Source organism: Varroa jacobsoni, unplaced genomic scaffold, assembly GCF_002532875.2.
Source record: "Varroa jacobsoni isolate VJ856 unplaced genomic scaffold, vjacob_1.0 scaffold_1403, whole genome shotgun sequence".
NCBI lineage: Eukaryota > Metazoa > Arthropoda > Arachnida > Mesostigmata > Varroidae > Varroa > Varroa jacobsoni.
Genome location: NW_019214305.1, coordinates 342,043 through 363,695, shown reverse-complemented (window position 1 = coordinate 363,695; position 21,653 = coordinate 342,043). Strand labels below are relative to the sequence as shown.

The 21,653-nt window shown below is 38.3% G+C and overlaps 3 protein-coding genes across 4 annotated transcripts; 1 reads left to right on the top strand and 2 right to left on the bottom strand.

The window, feature by feature from the left end:
• The first annotated feature begins 763 nt into the window (after positions 1-763).
• bai (Transmembrane emp24 domain-containing protein bai) lies at positions 764-6,251 on the top strand. The gene is made up of 5 exons (XM_022849397.2): positions 764-1,082; positions 2,696-2,794; positions 2,955-3,132; positions 3,425-3,563; positions 4,010-6,251. The coding sequence occupies exons 1-5, from the start codon at positions 906-908 to the stop codon at positions 4,038-4,040; spliced, it is 624 nt and encodes a 207-aa protein (XP_022705132.1). The 5' UTR covers positions 764-905; the 3' UTR covers positions 4,041-6,251.
• A 1,142-nt stretch (positions 6,252-7,393) lies between these two features.
• On the bottom strand, positions 7,394-14,954 carry heix (UbiA prenyltransferase domain-containing heix). Of its 2 annotated transcripts, none has more exons than XM_022849395.2 (6): positions 14,728-14,954; positions 12,123-12,259; positions 11,721-11,991; positions 10,873-11,136; positions 10,483-10,688; positions 7,394-10,238 (listed from the first exon to the last, which is right to left on the bottom strand). In XM_022849395.2, the coding sequence occupies exons 2-6, from the start codon at positions 12,140-12,142 to the stop codon at positions 10,028-10,030; spliced, it is 972 nt and encodes a 323-aa protein (XP_022705130.1). In that variant the 5' UTR covers positions 12,143-12,259; positions 14,728-14,954; the 3' UTR covers positions 7,394-10,027. The 2 variants fall into 2 exon arrangements, with proteins under 2 accessions (XP_022705130.1, XP_022705131.1); XM_022849396.2 differs by lacking the exon at positions 14,728-14,954 and adding an exon at positions 13,657-14,099.
• Positions 14,955-19,719: 4,765 nt separating this feature from the next.
• LOC111269663 (uncharacterized) lies at positions 19,720-20,971 on the bottom strand. The gene has a single exon (XM_022849425.2). It carries the CDS (start codon positions 20,813-20,815, stop codon positions 20,171-20,173), a length of 645 nt encoding a protein of 214 aa, XP_022705160.1. The 5' UTR covers positions 20,816-20,971; the 3' UTR covers positions 19,720-20,170.
• Between the last annotated feature and the right edge of the window lie 682 nt (positions 20,972-21,653).

Sequence of the window (21,653 nt, the reverse complement as noted above, 5' to 3'; positions counted from 1 at the left end):
TGATATTTGTTGTCCTATTATGACTTTCAGCTTCTTTTATAATGTATCATCATTATTAGCACATAAAGCACTGCACTTCTGCAGTACTAATGATTCGTTATAACAATCATGTTCAGTCAGATTGGGCCAGCAATCGAGTGTCCGACCGATTGGAAGCGAACACATAGAAGCTTCGCTCGTCCGAGAAATAAAATAATCTAATTTGATCAATGGCATGTTATAATCAAAACACGTGCATTTCTAACGCAGTGTGGTCAGCAGACCATATAGCAAGTATTATAAATTTATCTATATACAAGAATATACAATAGACGGGTTTCTGTATTTCACGGTTAATGCCGACAACTTTTGCTGCAATTCTGGTGTTGCCCGTGTTCTTCTTTGGTAATCTGGCTAGTGCCTTGGGATAACCAGTTGGGTCTAATATAGCTTAATTGGAGCAGGGAAATTTCCGTTGAAACAAAAAAGGGCACTCGACGCCTTTGCACAACTGTAACAAATAGCTAACACCATTTAGATATATAAATAGATTTACGGTTATAAATTACTGTATTTTATGAACAATTTAGGTATTAATAAGGCTTTTGTACCAAGCTTAAGTGGATGCTTTCAACACATGGCCGTACGTCTGCATAGCCGAAAAGACTGTAACAGAGCTATATTTGTATATACCTATATGACCACTAGACAAATCTTCGGAAAAAAATTGACTATGATTTTTGTTCGCACTGAAGCTTCTTTCCAGGCCAACAATCAGCTGAGTGGGTCTCCAGTTTTCGCGCTGTGTAACACGTCACAAACTTAAACATAACCACTCGAAATCCGGAAAGGGGAATCTGTGCCGTATTCATACTGTGATAAACAATTATATTAAAAATTGTTATCCAGAGAGGAAAAATTAAAACATGCGGTGGTTCCACCAGATCATGGTGGCGGTGTGTTTAACGCACCAGATTCATGCAATCACCTTTTACTTAAAACCAAACTCCAAGAGGTGCATCAGAGAAGAAGTTTTGAAGGGTGTATTGGTTTCAGGCGAATACACTCTATCGGATTCACCGGGACACAAAACAGATCTATCGGTGAGTTGATACGATTATTCACATAACTCATCCCATTTGCATTTAATAACTTCATAGGTACTTCAATTACGATAATCGAACACAAATTTCCCTTTGCTGCTTATGTCCAAACTGCAATCCACAGAAGGTGTCACGGTTTTAATATAATACTAAAAAAAATAGGATATCTATATAAAATTTAGATGCCGTTAAGTCAGGAGTTGTACTTGAATATACACTAGGCAATTAAAATAGCATTCTAAATAGAGGATTATGGGGCTTTTAGGAAACTGCGTCTTACTGTTTAGACAGAGATCAACAATTCGCAAATAGCACTTTAACACCGTATGGTGTCTTTCTTCTCGGCTTGTTAGCCTATTAGTGTAACAGCTCCTTTGTTTCTATTATAACACAAATAAAATACAATAAAAACGTATTGATTCATAAGCCAACGGTGTAAGGGTTAGGCCAGACCATGACTGCTTACATTGCATTTTTACGCAGCTTTGCAGCAACCCAAAATCAGCCCTTTCACAAATGTAAACAAATTAACTAATAACAGGCGTTGATCATCGTGCGTCCCAAGAGTTATCGACACTTCTTCGTATGATAAAATATTTGCCAGGCCCACTGTGACCAAAATGCAGACATTTTGTTATCACGTTCTATATTTAATCACTTCATATAATCTAATCAATTCATAGAATTAGTTGAATGAATTCAATTGTAACCAAAGAGGAAGGATTAAGTTGCACCATTACAACAATGATGTGGACAAATAGATAACTAAATGATTAGAATTTCATCGACAGGAAACCAGCGCTAACCTTAATCAAATTAATCACTCGTCTTCAGTGTCGTGTTTGTAAAGTAGAAAGAATAATTTCTGTACACTATAATAACTTAGTCTTTGGTATAGCCGCTTTTGACTTAAACCACTACTGAGTGAACGAAACTGGACGAGGAGTTCACACGGATTTGTCACTTGTCGTTCTTTGGAGATTGCTGAAGATGCGATCTGCAGGATTACTGAAGTATTTTTATAGCATCAATGTTTGCCCCCAATACGTTGCATGACAGTCTTAGTTCCAGTCGATCATATGTATGTACATTTACTTTATGTATAGAGCTTACAATAGTATCAAGAACGTTTTACACTTTTCTTTCGAGCTTTCAAAGGGAAGGTACCGTGATGAGGTAATTTTGCACCGTCTCGACTTAATTCTCTCTCACCATTGTTTATGCCTACGTATCGACTCAAAATATGTTTACCGATGATCCGACGAAAGCTTACGCCGCTGGTCTCTGAAAACGTTGATTGAGATCACCGTTAAGATGAAGTCTGTGAACTTTGTTCTGCCGAAAACATTACCCACTAATTCTGAATGCCTCTTATACTTCACTATAACAATACAGCTCTTTACAAGAAGACGTAGTATAGCAGATGGTTTGTTCCACTGAGGATCTTATAGGACACAGATTGCTTTGGTTAATTTACTTATTACAAAATGTCTCTGCTTGCTTGCTGTACCCTCAAAGTGAATACCTAGAGTTTCTTGTGGGCTACTGCCACAGTTATCAATTGTTTGTCAGTGTGGTGCAAAGTAATTTGTTGCCGACTAATTTCTTTTTAGGTGACGGATACGAACGGCCATATCCTGTCACATCGCGAAAACATTCATGGCGACAAGGGGAAGTTTGCGTTCACCACAGACGCTTATGACGTCTTCGAGGTGCGTTTAACGCTCATTTGAAGTGCTGATTTTTTTTAATATACGAACGAACATAGGTTGTTTTACTTTTTAGGGTATCATGACACCTTTGGAAAATTATCACAGCGCCCTGATAATCGATAAACTACTGATATTGGCATGTCTTGGGATCTTCGAATAGGTATGTTTCACAACAAAGCTCCCGCCGGGCGTTCAGGGCCAAGACCGCGAGATTCAACTGATTCTGAAGCACGGATCTGAGGCTGTAAACTATGAAAAGGTCGCAGAAGTTGAAAAACTCAAACCCCTTGAGTTAAAACTGCAACAGCTAGAGGATTTGAGCGAAAACATCGTGAAAGGTGGGCTCTGTGTTAACAGCACCGAATCTCTCTTGCACAAAGACGAATCTTTTTCGTCCAAGCGTCTTCATCATTGCATAAGGCGTACATTTCGGCATGTTTTAAGAATGCGTATCTTGTGATGCCTGTGTTATGTCAAGGTACATATGCATATTAAAAACAGCGTTCAGATAACAAAAATCTTTTGTGGTAATTTTTTTTACAATATTGTTGTGCGACTATAAACTGAAGACGATTATCGTTTTTCTAACGTTCATATGAATCCTTTACTCTGTATTCGCATATGTTACAGACTTTTCGCACATGCGCCGGCGGGAAGCAGAAATGCGCGACACGAACGAGTCAACGTCGAATCGAGTCCTCTACTCATCCATTTTGGGCATGTGCTGTCTCCTGGGCCTTGTTGGTTGGCAAATCATTTATCTTCGAAGGTACGCCTTGGATTCTCAGATTATACAAGCTATGCCCACCATACTAGCACAGGATGTATAATATATGTACCGGAGTGTATGTATATTCATCTAGCTATACTTCGGCCTGTGGCAGCATGCAATATTTTTTCATTAAAAAAAAATTAAAGATTTTATTCATTAATGAACTGTAGGGTCCATAAGGAACAAGCCTAATTGTATCCTTGTTAAATGTGTTCAGTTCATATCAAAAAAGCAAGACTTTTTCGATATCTGCATTGTCGTATGCACTGCACATGTAGATACTTTTCCATTGGCACTGAAATTGCACCAGATACGGTTTTGGCGCAGAGTCGAAATGTCACCAATGAAGCACGTATTTTTTCACGCCCGTATCTTTTTTTTTAGCTCTTCTTTTCTATATTAATCAATGCCATGCTTCTTCTCGTTTTCCTGACTGTTTATAGGTACTTCAAGTCAAAGAAGCTCATCGACTAAACAGCGCTTAGAGAATTCCAGTTTTCGTATCTGAGAAACATCAAAACTCTCTCTGTCTGGAACCATTGTTGCTTCGACAATTTGCAGTACTCTCTTCGTCAACGCAAGCATTCAAACATTAACTAGAGAAAGTGAACTTCGAGGTGAACAGTGTTCCGTTTAGCAACTACCTAAGTTGATGTACTTTTACTTATCTTATTATGCGCCAGAATATAATTCGAAGTATTGCAAACAACTTCTTCCCCCTTTTTTATATACGTTTTCGTAAATAACTAAGTTGAATCCCATCAGCAATACTGATCCATCGATTAAAACCGTACGGCATCGATGGGAATCTATGATGTGACTTCTGGTTGCGTTTTTATTTGCTTGTTCGTGTTGATTCTTTCGCCGTGTGACAGGTATTTGCAAATTTCAATTTAATTCGAAAAGCTCGACCAGTTTGCACTGCGTGTCCTTTAGGAAACTTTTTTTTTGCTATAGGCTTCTTACTTTTAAAAAGTGAACTTCTTAGAGGAATGCGATCGAGAACAAAACCCAGCGAGAAAGGTGAATGTACACAGTAGTAAATAGCCAGAAAAAGTGATACGGAAACAGCCTTCAGGAGCCCTACAGCTATGACGAATTGTCTTTGCCATTTTAGGCTTTGACCTTACCCGCAAATACCTATGGATTTTCAGTTTCTATGTTCTATTATCTTCGAACGCAATGCTTTTACATTTCTGTTCTGCTACAGATCATTACTGCGGCATATATTGGAATACGAACGCGCTCTGCTGAAATCTTAGGGCAAAATCGACGTATCAAGTAATTCACTGGCAATGTGCAAAAAGTAATAAATGGGACATTTAGTGTCAGTAGTGGGATGATAATTAGTAAAATGATAAACAATAATATAATGCCAATATTTACTTTGTAGCAGGAATTAGACTTTGGTAATAGGATTTATTTCACAAAATGAAATTTTTATATATGGGAAAGTGGCAAGATGAAAACGAAATAAGGACCTATTGAAATATACTAATTACCTTGCGGTATAACGAAATGGTGTGGTTAATGAAAAATTTGTTGATCAGATATCGTGTGTATAATTGTATGTCGAGATAAGTGCGAAACGAAGTGGATGTGCAACATATATAAAGTGAATGTGAGATGTGTGTTAGATCGAGCTTCTTCAGATTAGGGGACTATTTAGATACATTAGGAACGTCAACTAATAACGGTAGAGAAGCAGTCTTAATGAAATAAAAGGAAAACGAAAGCAGTGTTGGAAAATGTGCACGATCTGGTATTTTGATAAGAAGATAATTACTAGAGAGACTGAACAAAAGACATCAGGCCGTCTAGTAGACGTTTGTAGATGTTGGTTAATGGTCCTAATGAACCTTTTGTTATAATGACATCGCTCATCGCTTTCGTGTGCATCTGATTAATTTACTCTAAATATACCAAGAGTTTATTACACTTGGATATATTGTTGTGTCAAATTTTGCGTGATATCAAGTTTTCTATGCACTCCTAAGTCGCCTGGAAAAATCTAAACACTGTTTCAATAGGAACAAAGCAGAACTCCAAAGTTTGACTATACTTTTTAATTCCCTGCGGCACATAATGAACTGTTGACAGAAAGTATTGTCAAAAGTCCCAATATGTTTTTTTTTCTGAAGACGGGCCCCTTTATACAGTTTTTGAAAAAATTAAATTTTGCCATGTGTTCTACGGTCAATTCCTGATACGAAAAGAGCGGACACGAGAACGACCATTTACACAGACTTGGTTCCGCCTGTTGCACCCATAACGTGTGCTGTCGTGGCTGTAAAAGATGCTCGCCGTTTAAAAGTAAGCGTCAAACGAGCTATGTATCCATAAAGATTTTGGGCACGATTGCTCTCTGATCTAATCTTGCAAGAAATAATGTCCAAAGAGCGCGCTGAGTTAACTCTGCTAATGCGTATCATAAAAAGGCACTGAAAATAGAAACAAGATAAGGCACATGGATAAAAAGGACAAATTAGGCTAATTCGACTTTAAAACACTATTCCTTGTTGCTCCTACCGTCTTTATACGACCTGTAGGCCAATCCTAACAGCAAAACCTTACCTAGAGACGGCATCGAAGAGATGATGACTAGAACAGATGTCATATACACTAGGAAAAGAAAACAAATGATATGTGTGAGTAGAATCAATAAAAATTCGAATGAAAAACACATTTTCTGGCTTTTTGTTTCGCCCTGTAGTTAAAGAAGCCATCAATAATTTTTTCTCACAGATGTCTCGAACTCACAAGAAAGGTTAGGAGGAGTTCTTCATTCTAAACAGTGTATCCTATATCTATTTAAGAAGCTCCTTCTGCATTAAGAAAATGTTTCAGTGCTGGTACGTTTAAAATACTGATACAGTATATTCTACTTGGTTGCTATACACGAGTATATAAAGCATGTTCATTGCTTGAGATGAGAATATCTAAATATATTTCATATGTGCAACGAGCCAACAATAGAAACAATTCTTCGAACGCATCTTGTCTTTAAAATGGTGTTTTTTGATCAAGCTGAACCTACACAGAAAATCATCAGAATAATTAACGATACTTTTTTAAATGTTTGGAGAATACGTACATATTTGTTCGGCTCGTTTTAGGCAAGACGATTAATATAACATCAGGGTTCTTTACCGACGTGATAACTACAATGAAATTCACCAGAAAGGCCACCCCTTTAACAAACTTGAGCAAATGAATTTTCGCCCATGTAAGATAAGTTTCGATGCGCAACCACCGCTGCATTACTCTGTGGCGCGGCACACGAAGCTCCTGTAAGCAGCAGATCGCATGCTCTAACTAACAGGAAGCCGTTCGCCACATCGCAATTTATACGTAGTACCGAAACCAAGTGGTTGTTGTCACGCAACATTGTAACGATGATGCAAAATGAGGCAGCCGCGTCCACTGACGCTGGAGGAAATTATATGTAGTGAGGCTTGTGCTAGACGTGTAATAGGTCCTCGGAATATGTTTTCGGTGTATTTAAACATGAAAACGCGTTTTTCAGGCTAACGGTGTTCGATGTAGGGTTTTCTCGACAGCCCACGCTTACTTAGCTGGCTCGCGCCATACGACTGAGTCCTGTGGCGGCGCATGGACTTGAGCCAGGCAGATTGAAAATATGCGAATTTTTTAGGCATCTACGTGTCATGCCTTACGACTACCTATACTAGCACATAGTGGAGACTCTTAACAATTACATTTCTGCTCTACTTGTATACTTTGCTGATACTGTATAATTCCACCTACATATAAAAACAGACATTTTTTTTCTTATAAAAATGTTATTTTTTTGAATAAGTGAGATAGTAGCGTCGCAGTTAATTTATTCATTGGAAGCCGACAATGTTGTACGACTATCATTCATAGCCGTTGCTAAATCAAGAAGGCATATATAAATAGTGAATCCTACTTTTCGCATTGAGAACTTCATCGGCCGACTAAAATTCTAAAAAGTGTTTACTAACGAATATAGCAGGGTCCACAAATGTCAAGGGCTCTGTGATGAGGCTCTTTCGAGACCAAGTAATATTTTTATGCTCAGCAACCTGTATATAAATGTCGTCCAAACGATCGTATTCAATGAAATCAACAAAAGAATCCAGTATCTCAATAGTAGTTTTTCATTGCTAAGGTTAGTTCGAACTTCATATATCAGTAGTCTCTTATGATACCTGATCTTAAAAGCCAAGCAGAACAAGTTGACATAAAAAATAAAACATAAAAAAATTAGTTATCAATCTAACTCATGAAATTCTCAAAAATGTACAAAAAAATCATTTTTACATGGAATCGTTTCCGTATTCGCCTTTTTGAATCATAAAAACGAAGAGTGCAATTTCAATTAGTTACTTCTATTAGAAACGCGAAAGCCTTTAATGTGCGTTTATATATAGCTAGTACATTTCGTTTGTTCCATTAATCAAATTCATAAAAAGCCGCGGTTTTTACAGTTACGTCGACCTGTATTTATCGTCGGAGTGTCTGATTATCCGGCCATATCTCTCTTTTTCCCGTATGTAGTTTACTTGGTCCATTGAAGCTTCTATTAACATAATCCAGTGTCTCTTGCTTAGGTTCCATCTACTATTAGGAACAGAGGGTAGAAGTCCGCAATAAGACACATTCAGTGATATATTTACCGATTCAGATGAGTCAGTTTCTTCAGATCTGTCTGTCCTCACAGCCGCCACTATCGTTATTGACAAAGAGTAAACATTCAAGCGTAAAAGGAGGTGTACCTAAAATACATAATCTTTTCTTTGCAACACTTAACCAATGTAATAATAATAGCAAAATACTAACCAAACAGTATAGACACGTCACTGTCTCTCCCAATTAAGTTTCCTTGATTACTTTAGCACAACAATATTGATGCATGTTGTATGTGTATATATATACACATATAGAGATGAATAGATAATGTACAACTTCAATTAGTCTATAATGTAAATTGTCAAATAATTGTATATTTAATATCACCTATGTGACATACTTTGTAATACCCTGATATAACTTACATAAGGAAAAAATAAGTGTATGTTTATAACTAACAAACGCCTCCTTGCAACAAGGAACTTTAATTTTTCTGCGTTCAGTTTCTAAAACCTGACTGACACACTCTCAGTGAATCTAAGTTCTGGATTGATCTGAGTAAGCAGCAGTAGCAGTAATACAATGCATTGCGCAAGGAGTAGGATGCCCTTGGGGTCAAGCTTGGCTGACCTCATTATACAGTATTACTAAGGCAAAATATTATTTCTATTCGAGTAATGCTGAACGTTATCTGGTTATTTTCATTTGTGACAAATGTGGCGTCTTTTTTATAGTTGCGTCGGTGGGGATATTAATATCGATAAATTAAGTGCAACTAAGTCTAGTACACAAAAATGCTGCCGCCATTACATACTTTGGAAGTTTTCATTGTAGTTAATAAACAAAATCACGAAAAGTTATGTCGAGGAATATTATCGAGCCGGTCACATATTTGTGCAAGCCACTATCTCTGTAAGCTTAGTTCGGGCGTCTTAAGCTAAACACCAGTGAAGTAACGGGAATCTGGCAAGCGTTACCCCACTGACCGACATCAGACATCATAAACAGGCAATCAAGTGCGTGTGTTAATTCACGCTTTTGGATCTCAAAGGCAACACTGAAGGCTGAAAGACATTTAAACATATTTAGTCTCGGATACTCCAGCAACCACTCGACGTGGTCGTTTGTAAGAATTATAACTTAGACACATTTCTCATCGTTTGATAGACTAACGGCACTTTCTGGTACCCGTAAATTAAAAAAAAACAATGTGTAGAATACGATTATAGTGAATAAAACTCAGTCATTCGCCCACTTTGCACTACTAAATTTAGGTATAAAACGAACTAACCAACAAGACCAACCTCTATAAAGTTGTACAAAGGCAAGTATATAATATTCGTCACCTAAAACCGACAGGAAATGGCAAGTTTGACAAAGGATCATTTCGAAACTTCAAAAGTTCGTCTTTGCTCTGAGTCTTTCAAAAGCCAAAAACCCAACACGTCACTCATCACAGTCAACGCGAGTTTTTGCTGACACAGTTTCAAATTCAGGACAAATTGATTAAGACTCGGAGTTAACGTTGTCTTTTAAGCTTGAATGATCCTTTTATGCTTTTCACTTAGTTCATGTCATTATTAACAGGTCGGCCGGCCATAGCCTTCCAAACCCATAACCTCAACCTAACCGGCAATCAGTTTATCCAAAAATGATTCTATAAAAATGAAAGCAATGAAATCCAGTAATAGACATGATATGTGTCATTCCAATGAAATCATCATCGAATCACACTGTACCGTGTATGACCTAAAACAGAGGGTTAAACATTTGATATGTCTGGTTTATACTGGATAAACGATTTCCTACAATGTCAACCATAGGCCATTGTAATCAAGCTATTGTTGCTACGCGTAACTAAATCCTGGCAGTCGTTGCGTCATCGCTATGGCGAGAATGTAGAACATGCTAAAGTAGGTATTAAGTCGCGCTGTGTGTTTGTCCAGTTCAGCATGTACCCCGAACCGACATTCGCGTTCGAGCTGAAACGCGCTTGGCAGTGTGATTAACGGAAGCAACATTGCTGGTACTCCGCGACTAAACGCAACAACTGCAAAGCTGTACAATACAGAAAAGTAAATATAACGAGTTAGACGAGTCAACGGATTGGTTTTCGGTAGCAATGCCAACGGCGGTTTCGTCTGGTGAGGCTTTGCGTCAACCTTAATTCGCATATGGAGGACTTGTTGAGAAATACAGAAGAGCGCAGTTGTACGTTCAAACTAATAAAGTTGATGTTACCAAAAACAAGATATGCTAATAAATCGTTGTCAACGCATCAACGAAATTCCGAATACGTTACCTCATGTACGGTACAAATAAAAGCAAGGCGTAGAGAACGTGCGAAAGTTGAGGTCCAATTTGAACTGCGAGTGTCATAACTCCAGCTCTCTGATCTTGAACGCGGTCTCGAACATTATTAGCGTGGACGATCGCCTCACTATTTAGGGCTAACGGTGCGGCGTACAGCAGAACAGACAATAAATCCCGAGGTGTGAACGATGTCGCCTTATGGGCCCGTCAAATATCACATAAATACACACGTAAGCATTCATCAGTGATTCTATGTAATCTAGGGGAAGGATCATAGCATCTCCGGCACTACCTACTAGATAGCACCCATTCTAACAAAGAATATTGACTTTTTTTTATCCTCACAGTGTTCATTGTATACGCATAGCAAAAAGCTTACTTGACAGAGAAATGAATAGAGCACGCTGAGAGGGCCAAATGTTAACATTACGACGACATCCCCAAGACCAATGTACTTTAATCCGTATGGTCCTGCTGTGTATAGGAACGAGCAACACATCCCACCGAAGAAGACGAAAGCTAAGAGACGACCGTCAACCGATACAGTATATTCAGCTAGAAAAGCCGACAGGCCGAGCGCGTAGAGAAAAGCCCCCAGACGAACAAGGCCATCAGCGCTCAGTACAGCCGTCGAGTCCAAACCCTAGACAATAGCAACGACACATCCAAGCTCAACTAGTTTATTTGTATTGACTTCATCTCAAGTACCAGACTTTCAAAGCCCGAAACATGAAAAAACATAGCTTATTTGTTTTGAATCGGTAGTCGATCGTTCGGTATGCGTGGAAGTAATTTCACTATAGACTGCTTTCTTAACTCATTGGAAATCGGTAGCAGACATTGATAGCTTCTTTTTTTGTTAAAACTCCTCGATATATCACCTATTCTCTAATTTCCTAGCTGCCATAGAATCTATGGATGTAAAAAAGATGTACTATTAATATAATGACATGTTTCTTAAACAATGATTCAGTGAAGCTCGTCGAAATATTCAAGTCGGAAGTCTAAAGGCTCCACACGCCCTGGATACTCATAGCTGGACTGTTTACATCGGTTGAAAATTAGATTTTCAATATGAAACACAAATCTATTGATGGATTAGGCAGGTTTCTTGCTCTAACATCTTCTAAAAGGTGACCATTGTCTTACTAAAGCCAAAAATTTACTTAATGCTAACACATCGTACCCGTTCGTTCCCTAAGATTCATTACCACGATCGGCGCTTACCTTTTCATAATCAAAATAACTGTTAACCACGTTCCCAGCTGAATGAACGCAAAGTGCTGTCAATGCAGAGCCCAGAAACGCCCAAGGGCTGAACCCACTGCCAAGTCTGTATGCAAGAGACGCTCCCAGAGCAACTGGCTCCAACGAAATATGAAGACTCCACGGGCGGAGGGCAAGAAAGCACGCTGACATTGCACTTACTGCCGACGCCGGTACGGTTGTGGCTCCGACAGGATCCGCTACCATTTTGAAGGACACCCGATTACCCCTCCTAAGAACACACATGCCATTACTAGAACAATCATTCTTATTAAAAAGCTATTCACCAAGTCAAGACTAAATTTAATAATATTTCTTCTTCTCCGTTACTGGTTTACGTGAAATCGCCTATTGAAAACTTACATTTCAGAAACATCAGACATAACGGTAAGCCATTGATTCCTTTGCTAGATCACAGAGAGAACCAGTCGTTACTGGTATCTGTTATCCGAAGTCATTACGACATTTTGGTGGATGTATAATTCCCATGTGCAATGCGGCTGTAAAGTAATGCAAGAAATAGATAACTGATTCATAACAAATAGCTATTTAGAGTGTATATCTTCACCGTAATTTGTTTGAACGGAACGATCTACCAGGCGCTCGGTACTGGTTTGTGGTAACATTTGTTTTTTGATACTGTTCTAATACTCAAAGTAGCGTCCGTTGTCTGCGATGTGATTTACGACATCATGAGTTAGCTTATTAAAAGTTTTACAACATCACTGATATTCTTTTGTTTACTGAATTTCTCTCTGTTGTAGTCATTTCGACCAATTCGGACATGTGAAAAACCTAAATATAAGCCATTTACTTTCTGCGCACAATTTATAGTAAATCGAGACAGAGTACAGCGGAAAATAGACCTGCACTCTTTATTCAGACATCACCCGACTGTTTGTACGAAAAATAGTTTGTATCAAAAATGAATGTATCGTGGACAGTTTCCAATATGCGTCAAAATCTGCAGCATATAAATAGTCGTTAAGAATAACAGACTTAACAAGGAAATATAAATCTTCAAATTTTGATCATATTTCTGTCCATCTAAAATGAACAACACGCCTACCAGGCGTTTATTCATTGAAGTAGCACCATCAGATGAGCTCATGGTAGTATATAATCATGTATATAAATCGTCTGCTACACTCAGTTCATGTAACTTCTCACTGCATTAGCTACTACGATCTGGTACTGGTATTCGTATATTGAAATGTACATAATTTGAATCTATATGTAGTGTTATTCGTTTTTGTTATATGTTCGACCGATTTTTAGGTATTAGTAAACAGGTTAAACAACCTAAGTGCGTTTCTTAATGTCCTGTTATTAAAGTAGACTTGTAGAGGATATTTAGATGACAGCTAGGAAGTTACCTTCCATTCCCTTTTCCTCGTGTTACATCAGATCAAATACGAATGATGTTACAACGTCTAGAAGCAGCAACGATATCTGTGTTTGAGAGTTTAGAAATGAATGAGTCGAGCAATTATGTAAGCAAACAACAAGTAATTACAGGTGAATGGGCTGCTGCATTTCAGTCCTGCGTAGCAGTCTATATCAACTGTATATATAATTCTTTTATAGTACGAGGATATGTAGTAATCAAATATTTTTCTGTCTATGTGAATAATAATAATAGAGGGTATCGGTAGAATGACCTATCATTGATAACGGATATCTATTCAAATCCGTCTAGGTCATTTGATCATCTTGATGACCGCGACCATATATAAAGAAGAATACCCTGCAAGATACTCAATATATAATACATGTATGTAATCATGTAATCATGTATATAACATGTGATTTAATCAAAAATAGTATTTATTCACGTTTTACATTAACGTTATAACTATCATTTAGTTATACAATGTAAATACAGAAAACCGCTTACAGTATGCTTCGAAACAGGCACGTAAAACAGTGCGTGCTAGTTTTTGAGTGTTTTGAGGTTTAATGGTATGCTAATAACTAGTCACAAACACTTTACGTCAGCAGCTTGAAGTTACGGTAACAGATAAATGAAATGGTAGTCAACCCAACTCAACTTATCAAAAAACTTTTATATACATATTAAAAACTAGTTAAAACTCATCTGCGTTCTCTTGGCACCCTCGTACAGATCAATGCAGAGCATATAAAATATGCATCAAATGAATCATGAAATAACCATGCCAATCCAGTAGGTAAGTAGTGTAAGTCACCGTGATGCACCGGTGACGTCTTCGCCTGTTATATCTAGTCACACGTGGTGGTCGAGGTTCGAAATGGAACGTAGACACACCTTATTTTTTGCTAGGACCCAGCCATGTGAAGCATTATTTAACGTCAACATACGACGTATACCTTATATATATATACGACGTATACATATAAGCCATAGAAGGCCCTTATAGAAACCGGGTTGACGTGGAGAGCACCTGCCACGGCATGATTTGGATATAACTCAACGTTTATGCTGAATTGCGTATAAAAAATAACCAAATTATACTTTCCCCTTGCTGAATTGATTACCGCGTCCTTATTGTTCGAAATGATCATCGTTCGATTCGTTTCAAACACAAAACTTGGAAGCGTTGGCACAATTTTCAATACTCAGTTATTTGGGGAAAATCATATTCCCTAATTAACATACAACGTGTTCAGTATTGTTTTATATTATAGCTTGCATGAGTGTCTGACATCGCACCTTCCCTTGACCGTTTTTTCTTAGCTCGCAGGTTGAACATCCAATTCCACTCGAGTTCCATTCGCCGAATATCGAAGCTATTATAGATAGAAAACTATTGCATCGGTTTTTATTGTATACGTATATAAGATATAAACGTATAGAACAAAACAAACCACTTCTCATACCAATAAATTGCTATTGGCACAAAGTGTTCTGCTTAAAGTACTCCAACTGAAATTGGTGTCTTGCTCTGATGACCTGCTGTTTCATATAGATTAACAAAATTACACTTACCGTTAATAACGCCTCTTTAGATTCTGGGCAGAATAAAGTGCTGCACAGCTGATACTGACACAGTATTAGATCACACTATTAGGCCGCCGCTGCAAAATTCTAATTTTGCAATTTAAAAAACATCCTAGTGGTCATAACTTGAAATCGAACAGCATCCTCTAGGAGCACTGCGGCACTCGGCCGCGTTTCGACTAATGCAGCCAGCCACACAGCTGATCCTTAACCGCACGACCTAACAATACTAGCGTTGATGTTTACTAACAAACAATCTACCCTGCACAGTTTTCGAGATATTGCAGTTTTTCCTTGTTCACATGACATGCTTCGAGCGAACATAATTTCGAAAAGCTGTTGGCGGCTAAAGGAAAGTGCATTCAAAATTCATGCTTAATTCGCATTGCAGATTTAGTTTACTAAAGACGCAACAGCGAATTAGCCGAGTAATAATAGCTCTTACATTTTGATACCTATGATAATCGAGTGTTTTGATCGGCTAACGCGCAACCAGTTAGCCTTGCTTTACACACCGTAGAAAAGTAACTCCGCTGAAACCGGTTCCTAGAACGTTGCTTTAATTTTGCCCTAAAACTTCGCTAATGTTCATTTAGTAGCAAACAATGCTTTCCAGGAGCGTATACTAAACGGATGTCCCCAGAATATCTCACAGTACGTCCTCCAGCTAAAAATAGATATATTATAAGCTATACAGGGAAAATCTGTTGGTTAATTATATTTTTCATACATAAGTAGATCTTATCGTTGAGCCTTAGCACTTCATAAAGTGCGATTTCATTGATACTATACTCACCCATTTAATTATTTAGATCATGAATGCTCTAACTAAGAACGCCTTTTTTTAAATAAGCTAAATCAAGATGTGATGGCTGGCTAAAGGACGCTTCTGATTGATCAACTTGCATTGCATCTTATAAGGTACGCAAGTTATGAATAACATAACGCGGCGCAGCGGTATCTATGATCTGACAGCTTAGAGCAGCTGGATATTTTCGTGCTTGTGTTTGTCAGTGAAGTTTTTCAAGAGTCGAGCTCAGGTAACTTTGTCATTCAAAACTCAATTATTCTCGGAGAGAATTCTTCTTCTATCATTACTTATAAACAAAGACACTTTTTTTTTTACAAACCTCCTTCTTCTATATTTGCATAATTAAAGGAATAGCATCTAATATTATTATTATTATTGCGCCTCACATAGGTGCCATTTATATCGACCGAGTTATGGTTATTCAATTTTATTACATGCTGAAAATCCAATTTGACGTTTTAGCTTGATTTGAAAGTGTTCGATATTTTCTGGTTAGAAATCTTTTTGGACTGCACATACACGATTTTGTCAAGATAATTGTTCTAGGTCTATCTCTGTCATTAGTAACTCAAAACTATAACTTTACCAATCTAGCTTGATGTCACGATAGACAGAGGCTTATTCCTGCAGTTCAATGTTTGGTACGCAGGTCAGTTCGTACGTAGAGCCTGATAATAGGTATATAATAATGATCTAACTGAATCAGCCGAATGAACCCACTTTCAATTAACCTAATATTTTTTTGCACGGTAAGGCCAAACCCCACACGGCAAAGATCATTAAATCCGCTTTATATATGCTTAACTGAAAAGTTCATTTTGGCCCGTTTGTTATTCCCTCGATATCGATGAATTCTGACTTGAAATGAACGTACGGAATAGCGAGGCTATGAAATTTTTCCGCGGGGTTCCCCTAATCGTGACAAATTTTTTTAGACTCAGAAACATGATAATAAAAAAAATGAGGATTCATGTGAGATCTCATTTAAAATGGCATTTCGATTTAAAAGCTGCGTCTTATGCGTTCTGTAGATTATCATTGGAATGTAAACACCTCACGGTAAACCCACTTTGCGGGCCTTTATAAGCTAGCCAGAAATCGACTCGCTTTTTCTCTACAAAACAACGTTATGTACTGAGGAGCTGCGGAGACGATTAGACTTAAAGAAAACCGAGGCTTATCAACAGTTCGTTCCAGAATACGAACAGAAGATGAGATATGTATAGACCCAGATTTCTATAGAATCAGTGCGATGATCAGTCCTGCTTGGAGCGAGAGCAAAAAACGGGTCAAAACCTCGCGACTCGGCACGCGATATACGTCTTTCATCATGTTATTTTGCGGACACCAAATTATTACTACCCAGGAAAAGATTGCGGCAGCCAACGGTGCGATGCGCCATAGAATCTACATTACGTCTTACTATTTCCTCGCTTAAGGCCGTAGTAGGTTTGTAAATAAGCCGATACATTAACGTCTTAATATGGCTTACATTTCTACTCTTATCGTACATTAAAAATAATTTTATAGAATGTTATGTGTGCAAAGCTATAACTGCACCATAATTTAATTGCTTCTATTCGAGTTGTCTGTTATATATTAAGCTGTTACAAGCGAATCTGGCGGGCATCGAAAGTGAATAACTTTTGAACTACGTGCCGCTAGAAGGCAAAATTCACTTGATAAATACTCCTTGATAAATAAAATAAAGTTTTTTTAAAAACCTACGAGTGAACAGATGAATTTACTTCAAAAGAAATAAATTTAAAAAGAAAAACATTATTGAAAGCTAGCGAGAAGGTGGCCAGAAGTGGAAATCCAGGGGATTAAAATGCATTACCATAATCGAAAAGGCTTTTCACGAACGCAGAGCTTAAGATCCAGCGTCTCTGGCGGGGAAAATTCGCATTTCACACGTAGCGTGTTACAGAATTATAGCTTAAATGCTGCAATTGCGGAAACTAAGTAAAAAATAGGTCCCTCGTGAATTGACCCCAGACCAATCGGAAATGCGTGTAATGTGTTCTGCGTCCTATTTGCGGAACTTTAGTCAACAAAAACGCGTCTGGAGCACATTGTGGCCATTAACAAAGCATAGTTCGGTCCCTACCGCTAGCCGTAGAGGGATTAAGCGAGAGAATTCGTCCTGGAGAGGTTGAGTCCGGTGGCAATGTCGAGTCACTTCGAATGTAAGTTAATGTGAGTAGATGAAAGTAATTAACATTAAGTACATCAGAGTCATCGATTGCCATAACATACTTGTCACCAGTAAAGCAATAATTCCAGGCCACTATCTCGAATTCCTCAAGAGACTTATGAACCTTTTGGACGGCAACGAGGTCTTTTTAGTTGATGGCAACACCAGACTCCATCGCCATGCCCCATTTGCTACTGGGACCCAGGATTGATCAAAGGAATACCCAACGTTTACTATAATCCATTTCGAGAAGGCATATATGAAGGAATGGGAACATAAATGGTAGATAGATGGCCCAGGGCGCTGGGATAAGTGTGTAAAAATGACGGAGAGTAGCTCAAGCACCTCTTAAAAATCATTATTCTAGTTCAAAAGTTGTATAGTTTAAAAATCCACTGAATTCCCTTGCAACTTAATATATTAAAGTTTTATATGCAATATTTACCGAACAAACGGTGTCATTAAATAGTATTATTACTCTGTACTCCAAGCCTCCCGGCGATGGATTATAATATTTTTAGTCATTGGAAGATTAAACCGGTAATTGTATAGTTGGCATTAAGAAGCGCTAAAAGCTCACGGTATGTGAGTAGCGAGAAATCAATGGCTTTTAGTAGCTAACGCCGTATGGGCCACAACTTTTGTTTTTTAAACTAAGATATTATATATGTAGAGGCGATTATCCTAGTATCAGTCCTCATATTCAGGTTTTTCATTTTAATTTTAGGTAGGACGCCTCATATAAGCTATGAGAAAGTTATTCATTGACTTACAACTTCTGTTGTGAAATAATTGTTTCCCACTATTTTTCGATAGCTATTCATTAGCTTTTATACATAGCTGGAAAATCCGGATAGCGATAAAGGCTATAATATTATATCTTTATATTTGAAAACGCACATGTTTGCACAACATGTGTATTAATAAAGACGCTTAATAACATATTAAAACATTTTTTTGGAATGAAGAGGTTACCTAATAGTTTTTGGCGCACACCAAATACACAAAAAAAAGTTCTTCGTAGTCTGCGAAGAACTTTTTTAGCGCTGGTATCGCCGAATTTACGGGAACTTGTCTTAGTACGACGATACTCGTACAGTGACACTATGTTATCTATATATTACGTTAATATTTTATATTATACATGAATGCGTAGGGTGTACGTCCTTCTAGCAAGATCAAATTGCTCTGCTTCTTTCTAATGCTTACAGAAATGGTGAATGGTACCAGTAGCGGCCATTAAAAAGATCGACTAACGATGAACGAAAGGTATCTTCCCTCTTTGGCCACTATTTCGTAGGGAAAGCTTGTCGTTTAAGCATTGTCTTGAATCAATTGTGACTAATATAGCGACAAGCGTAATGTAGTTTTTGTTCCAGTTTAAGGAGTAATGATAATCATGGGTATTATTAAATGATGATTGGAATGAAGAAAGAGCTTTACTAGGTTATATATAAGTCTTCAAGTTACCTAGGCTATATATAAGTCTAAGTTTTTTTTAATAGAGCTCTTCTCTAATCTGTTTACTTGTGCGAGCAGTAAAGTTTGTTCTTATTTTTGAAAAGTGAGAATTCTAGCTGTAAATGAAACCCTGCTAGAAATAATTATGAAATATTCGTTTCGTTGCTCACACACCTAAACCGGTGCAAACGATTAATATTGATGAGCTTCACAAGCAACGAAATGCCCACGGGCAGAGTTCCCTTAAGAAAACGATGAGTCCTTTGCATCTCAAGGTCACCAGGGTTAAGTTGCTTCATGCAAATGTTCGAAATGGCATGCATTGATTTGCCAGCCTTTAGTCTGTTATTGCAACCGACGGACAACAAGAAATCCATTCGTATAGCAAATTGACAATTAAACGCGCTGTCACTTCCTGTTGCGATTTCACTCTGAATAATCCCAGTTCATCCGTCAAAACGCTTCAGTGATAAAATTAAGGTGCCTAAAAAGGTGAAATGAATGTTCAATATTTAGATACAATGTATTTATTGACAGTAGTTTTTAGCTTATAACAATTAAAAGTAACAACATTTTCGTGCAACGAGCTCGATGTGTCCCCTGTTAATGGTTTTAGAACAACAGTTATGTGATAAATCTTTTGCATCTAATACAATGCTATACAGCTCGACAGTATTTACATGTGATGGATCCTTTTTAATGCTTCGTTTCTTTTTATGAGGAATATAACTGTTTTTGCTTGCATTAAAATAGAGCGAGTTCCTCTAAAGATCAAAAAAATATTATAGAAGTTAGCTTGCATATATTTAGATCGCATAAATATTTGCAAATCCGTATATGGTGATTAAAAGCGCAATGTGGACTTCTCAGATTACTAACTGGGTTTCAGGTAGTTAAACATTAACCTCGGTAAAAATAGAAGAAACGAAGGAATAGGAATATGCTCAAGAACTAAAAATTGTCTAGGCAGCTGCAGCTGCCTTCGCCTTAGCCCATCCATGGCCGTGATGCGATTTCAGTAGAATGGGCACTGGCTTTTTAATCGTCACTGGTACTTCCTTAACTAGCGGGACCTCAACGGGAATATGTCTCGTCACAGGAACTGGGTATGGTTTATGAACAGGAACCGTGTAGGGTTTTGGTATTTTGACCTCGACAGGGACACTATACGGTTTATGAACAACGTATGGTTTGGGAACGTGCACCACGAATGGTTTTGGTACTTTGACAACGTGCGGTACAGGATAGGGCTTCTTAACCTCTACAGGCACTGCAACGGGCACCTCTTTCGGCACTGGTACCACCTTGTGAACCGGATAGTACTGATGAACAACGTGGGGTACGGGGACCGGCTTCGGAACAGGCACACTTTGATACACGGGAACTGGTTTGTGGACAGGGACGATATATGGCTGTGGTACGGGATGTGGTACAGGAACAGGTTTTGGTACGCTTTTTACCACAACATTCACTTTTGGCGTATGATGGTGGCCCCCAAAGCCTCCATCGCCAAAACTACCCCCACCATAACCTTCAAGATCTCCTGCGTTCACCAAGCCACAGCCTACCACGACTGCTACTGCAACGACGATCGTCAATGACCGCATTGTGCGGCAAGTGTCCGAACCGTTATTGACAGCCCAAAAGCGTTTACTTTGCGTGCAAAAAATTCAAGTAATAGATCGGTGCGGCAGTAACAGATCCAGAGCAGTAATAGTAAGGTCCGATTTGTTCTGTGGCGGGTTTGGAAAGCACGAGTGCTTATGTAGTCTCCCACAGTCCGCTAACTTTCGCCATATAAGCTGATGCTGCTGCTGCTGCCGTCGCTGTTATCCAGCAGCAATAGCAACACGAGGTGGTTAACAGCCCCTTCGCCTCCATAACAGCACAGCGGTGTCCCCGGGATTTCTGGAAGGGCGAAAAAAGGACGTAAAGTGGTAGTAGCCAATAGTCAATTAACGGGGGTGACCGCCTTCTACACGTTCCCCCCGTCCAACAACCGCTCAACGAAGCACATCCGCCGTCATATTTCGCTAGTTATTATTGTTGTGCAGATTATTATTGACCTTATGCCAGCGTCCGTCGGTACCAGCTATTACTAATCCTACGTCTTACTACAGTTACTGTAGACCTATAGGCATCATTATTTTTGTAATCGATTCGAACTTTTTCACTTAATAGAGTACTGCAGCTGAGATTTTTTTAAAGCAAGTAACTTCCAATCAATTCGAAACTTGATAAAAATTTATGTTACTAGTAGGGAACCTAGTAAGTACTACACAGCTGTTATAAAAATGCTCACTTCTGAAATACTTTTAATAAACAAGTTGCAGATCTGTTCTATCCGCACGACGAGATCCCAATTAAGTGTCTTCTGATAGCAGAACGGTAAAAGCTTGATAGTCTTTAATTAAAATGTGTGAATATTATAATAGACGTGTTCCG

Bases quoted from the DNA above. Each gene is read 5' to 3' on its own strand.
- heix (XM_022849395.2), bottom strand. From the start codon at position 12,142: ATGTCTGATGTTTCTGAAAT. The intron at 11,137-11,720 runs GTAAGCGCCGAT...GCTATTGTCTAG, and splicing joins GTTATTTTGATTATGAAAAG to GGTTTGGACTCGACGGCTGT. The intron at 10,689-10,872 runs GTAAGCTTTTTG...CGGGCCCATAAG, and splicing joins TCTATTCATTTCTCTGTCAA to GCGACATCGTTCACACCTCG.
- LOC111269663 (XM_022849425.2), bottom strand. From the start codon at position 20,815: ATGCGGTCATTGACGATCGTCGTTGCAGTAGCAGTCGTGGTAGGCTGT.
- bai (XM_022849397.2), top strand. From the start codon at position 906: ATGCGGTGGTTCCACCAGATCATGGTGGCGGTGTGTTTAACGCACCAG. The intron at 2,795-2,954 runs GTGCGTTTAACG...ATCTTCGAATAG, and splicing joins ACGCTTATGACGTCTTCGAG to GTATGTTTCACAACAAAGCT. The intron at 3,133-3,424 runs GTGGGCTCTGTG...CATATGTTACAG, and splicing joins GAGCGAAAACATCGTGAAAG to ACTTTTCGCACATGCGCCGG.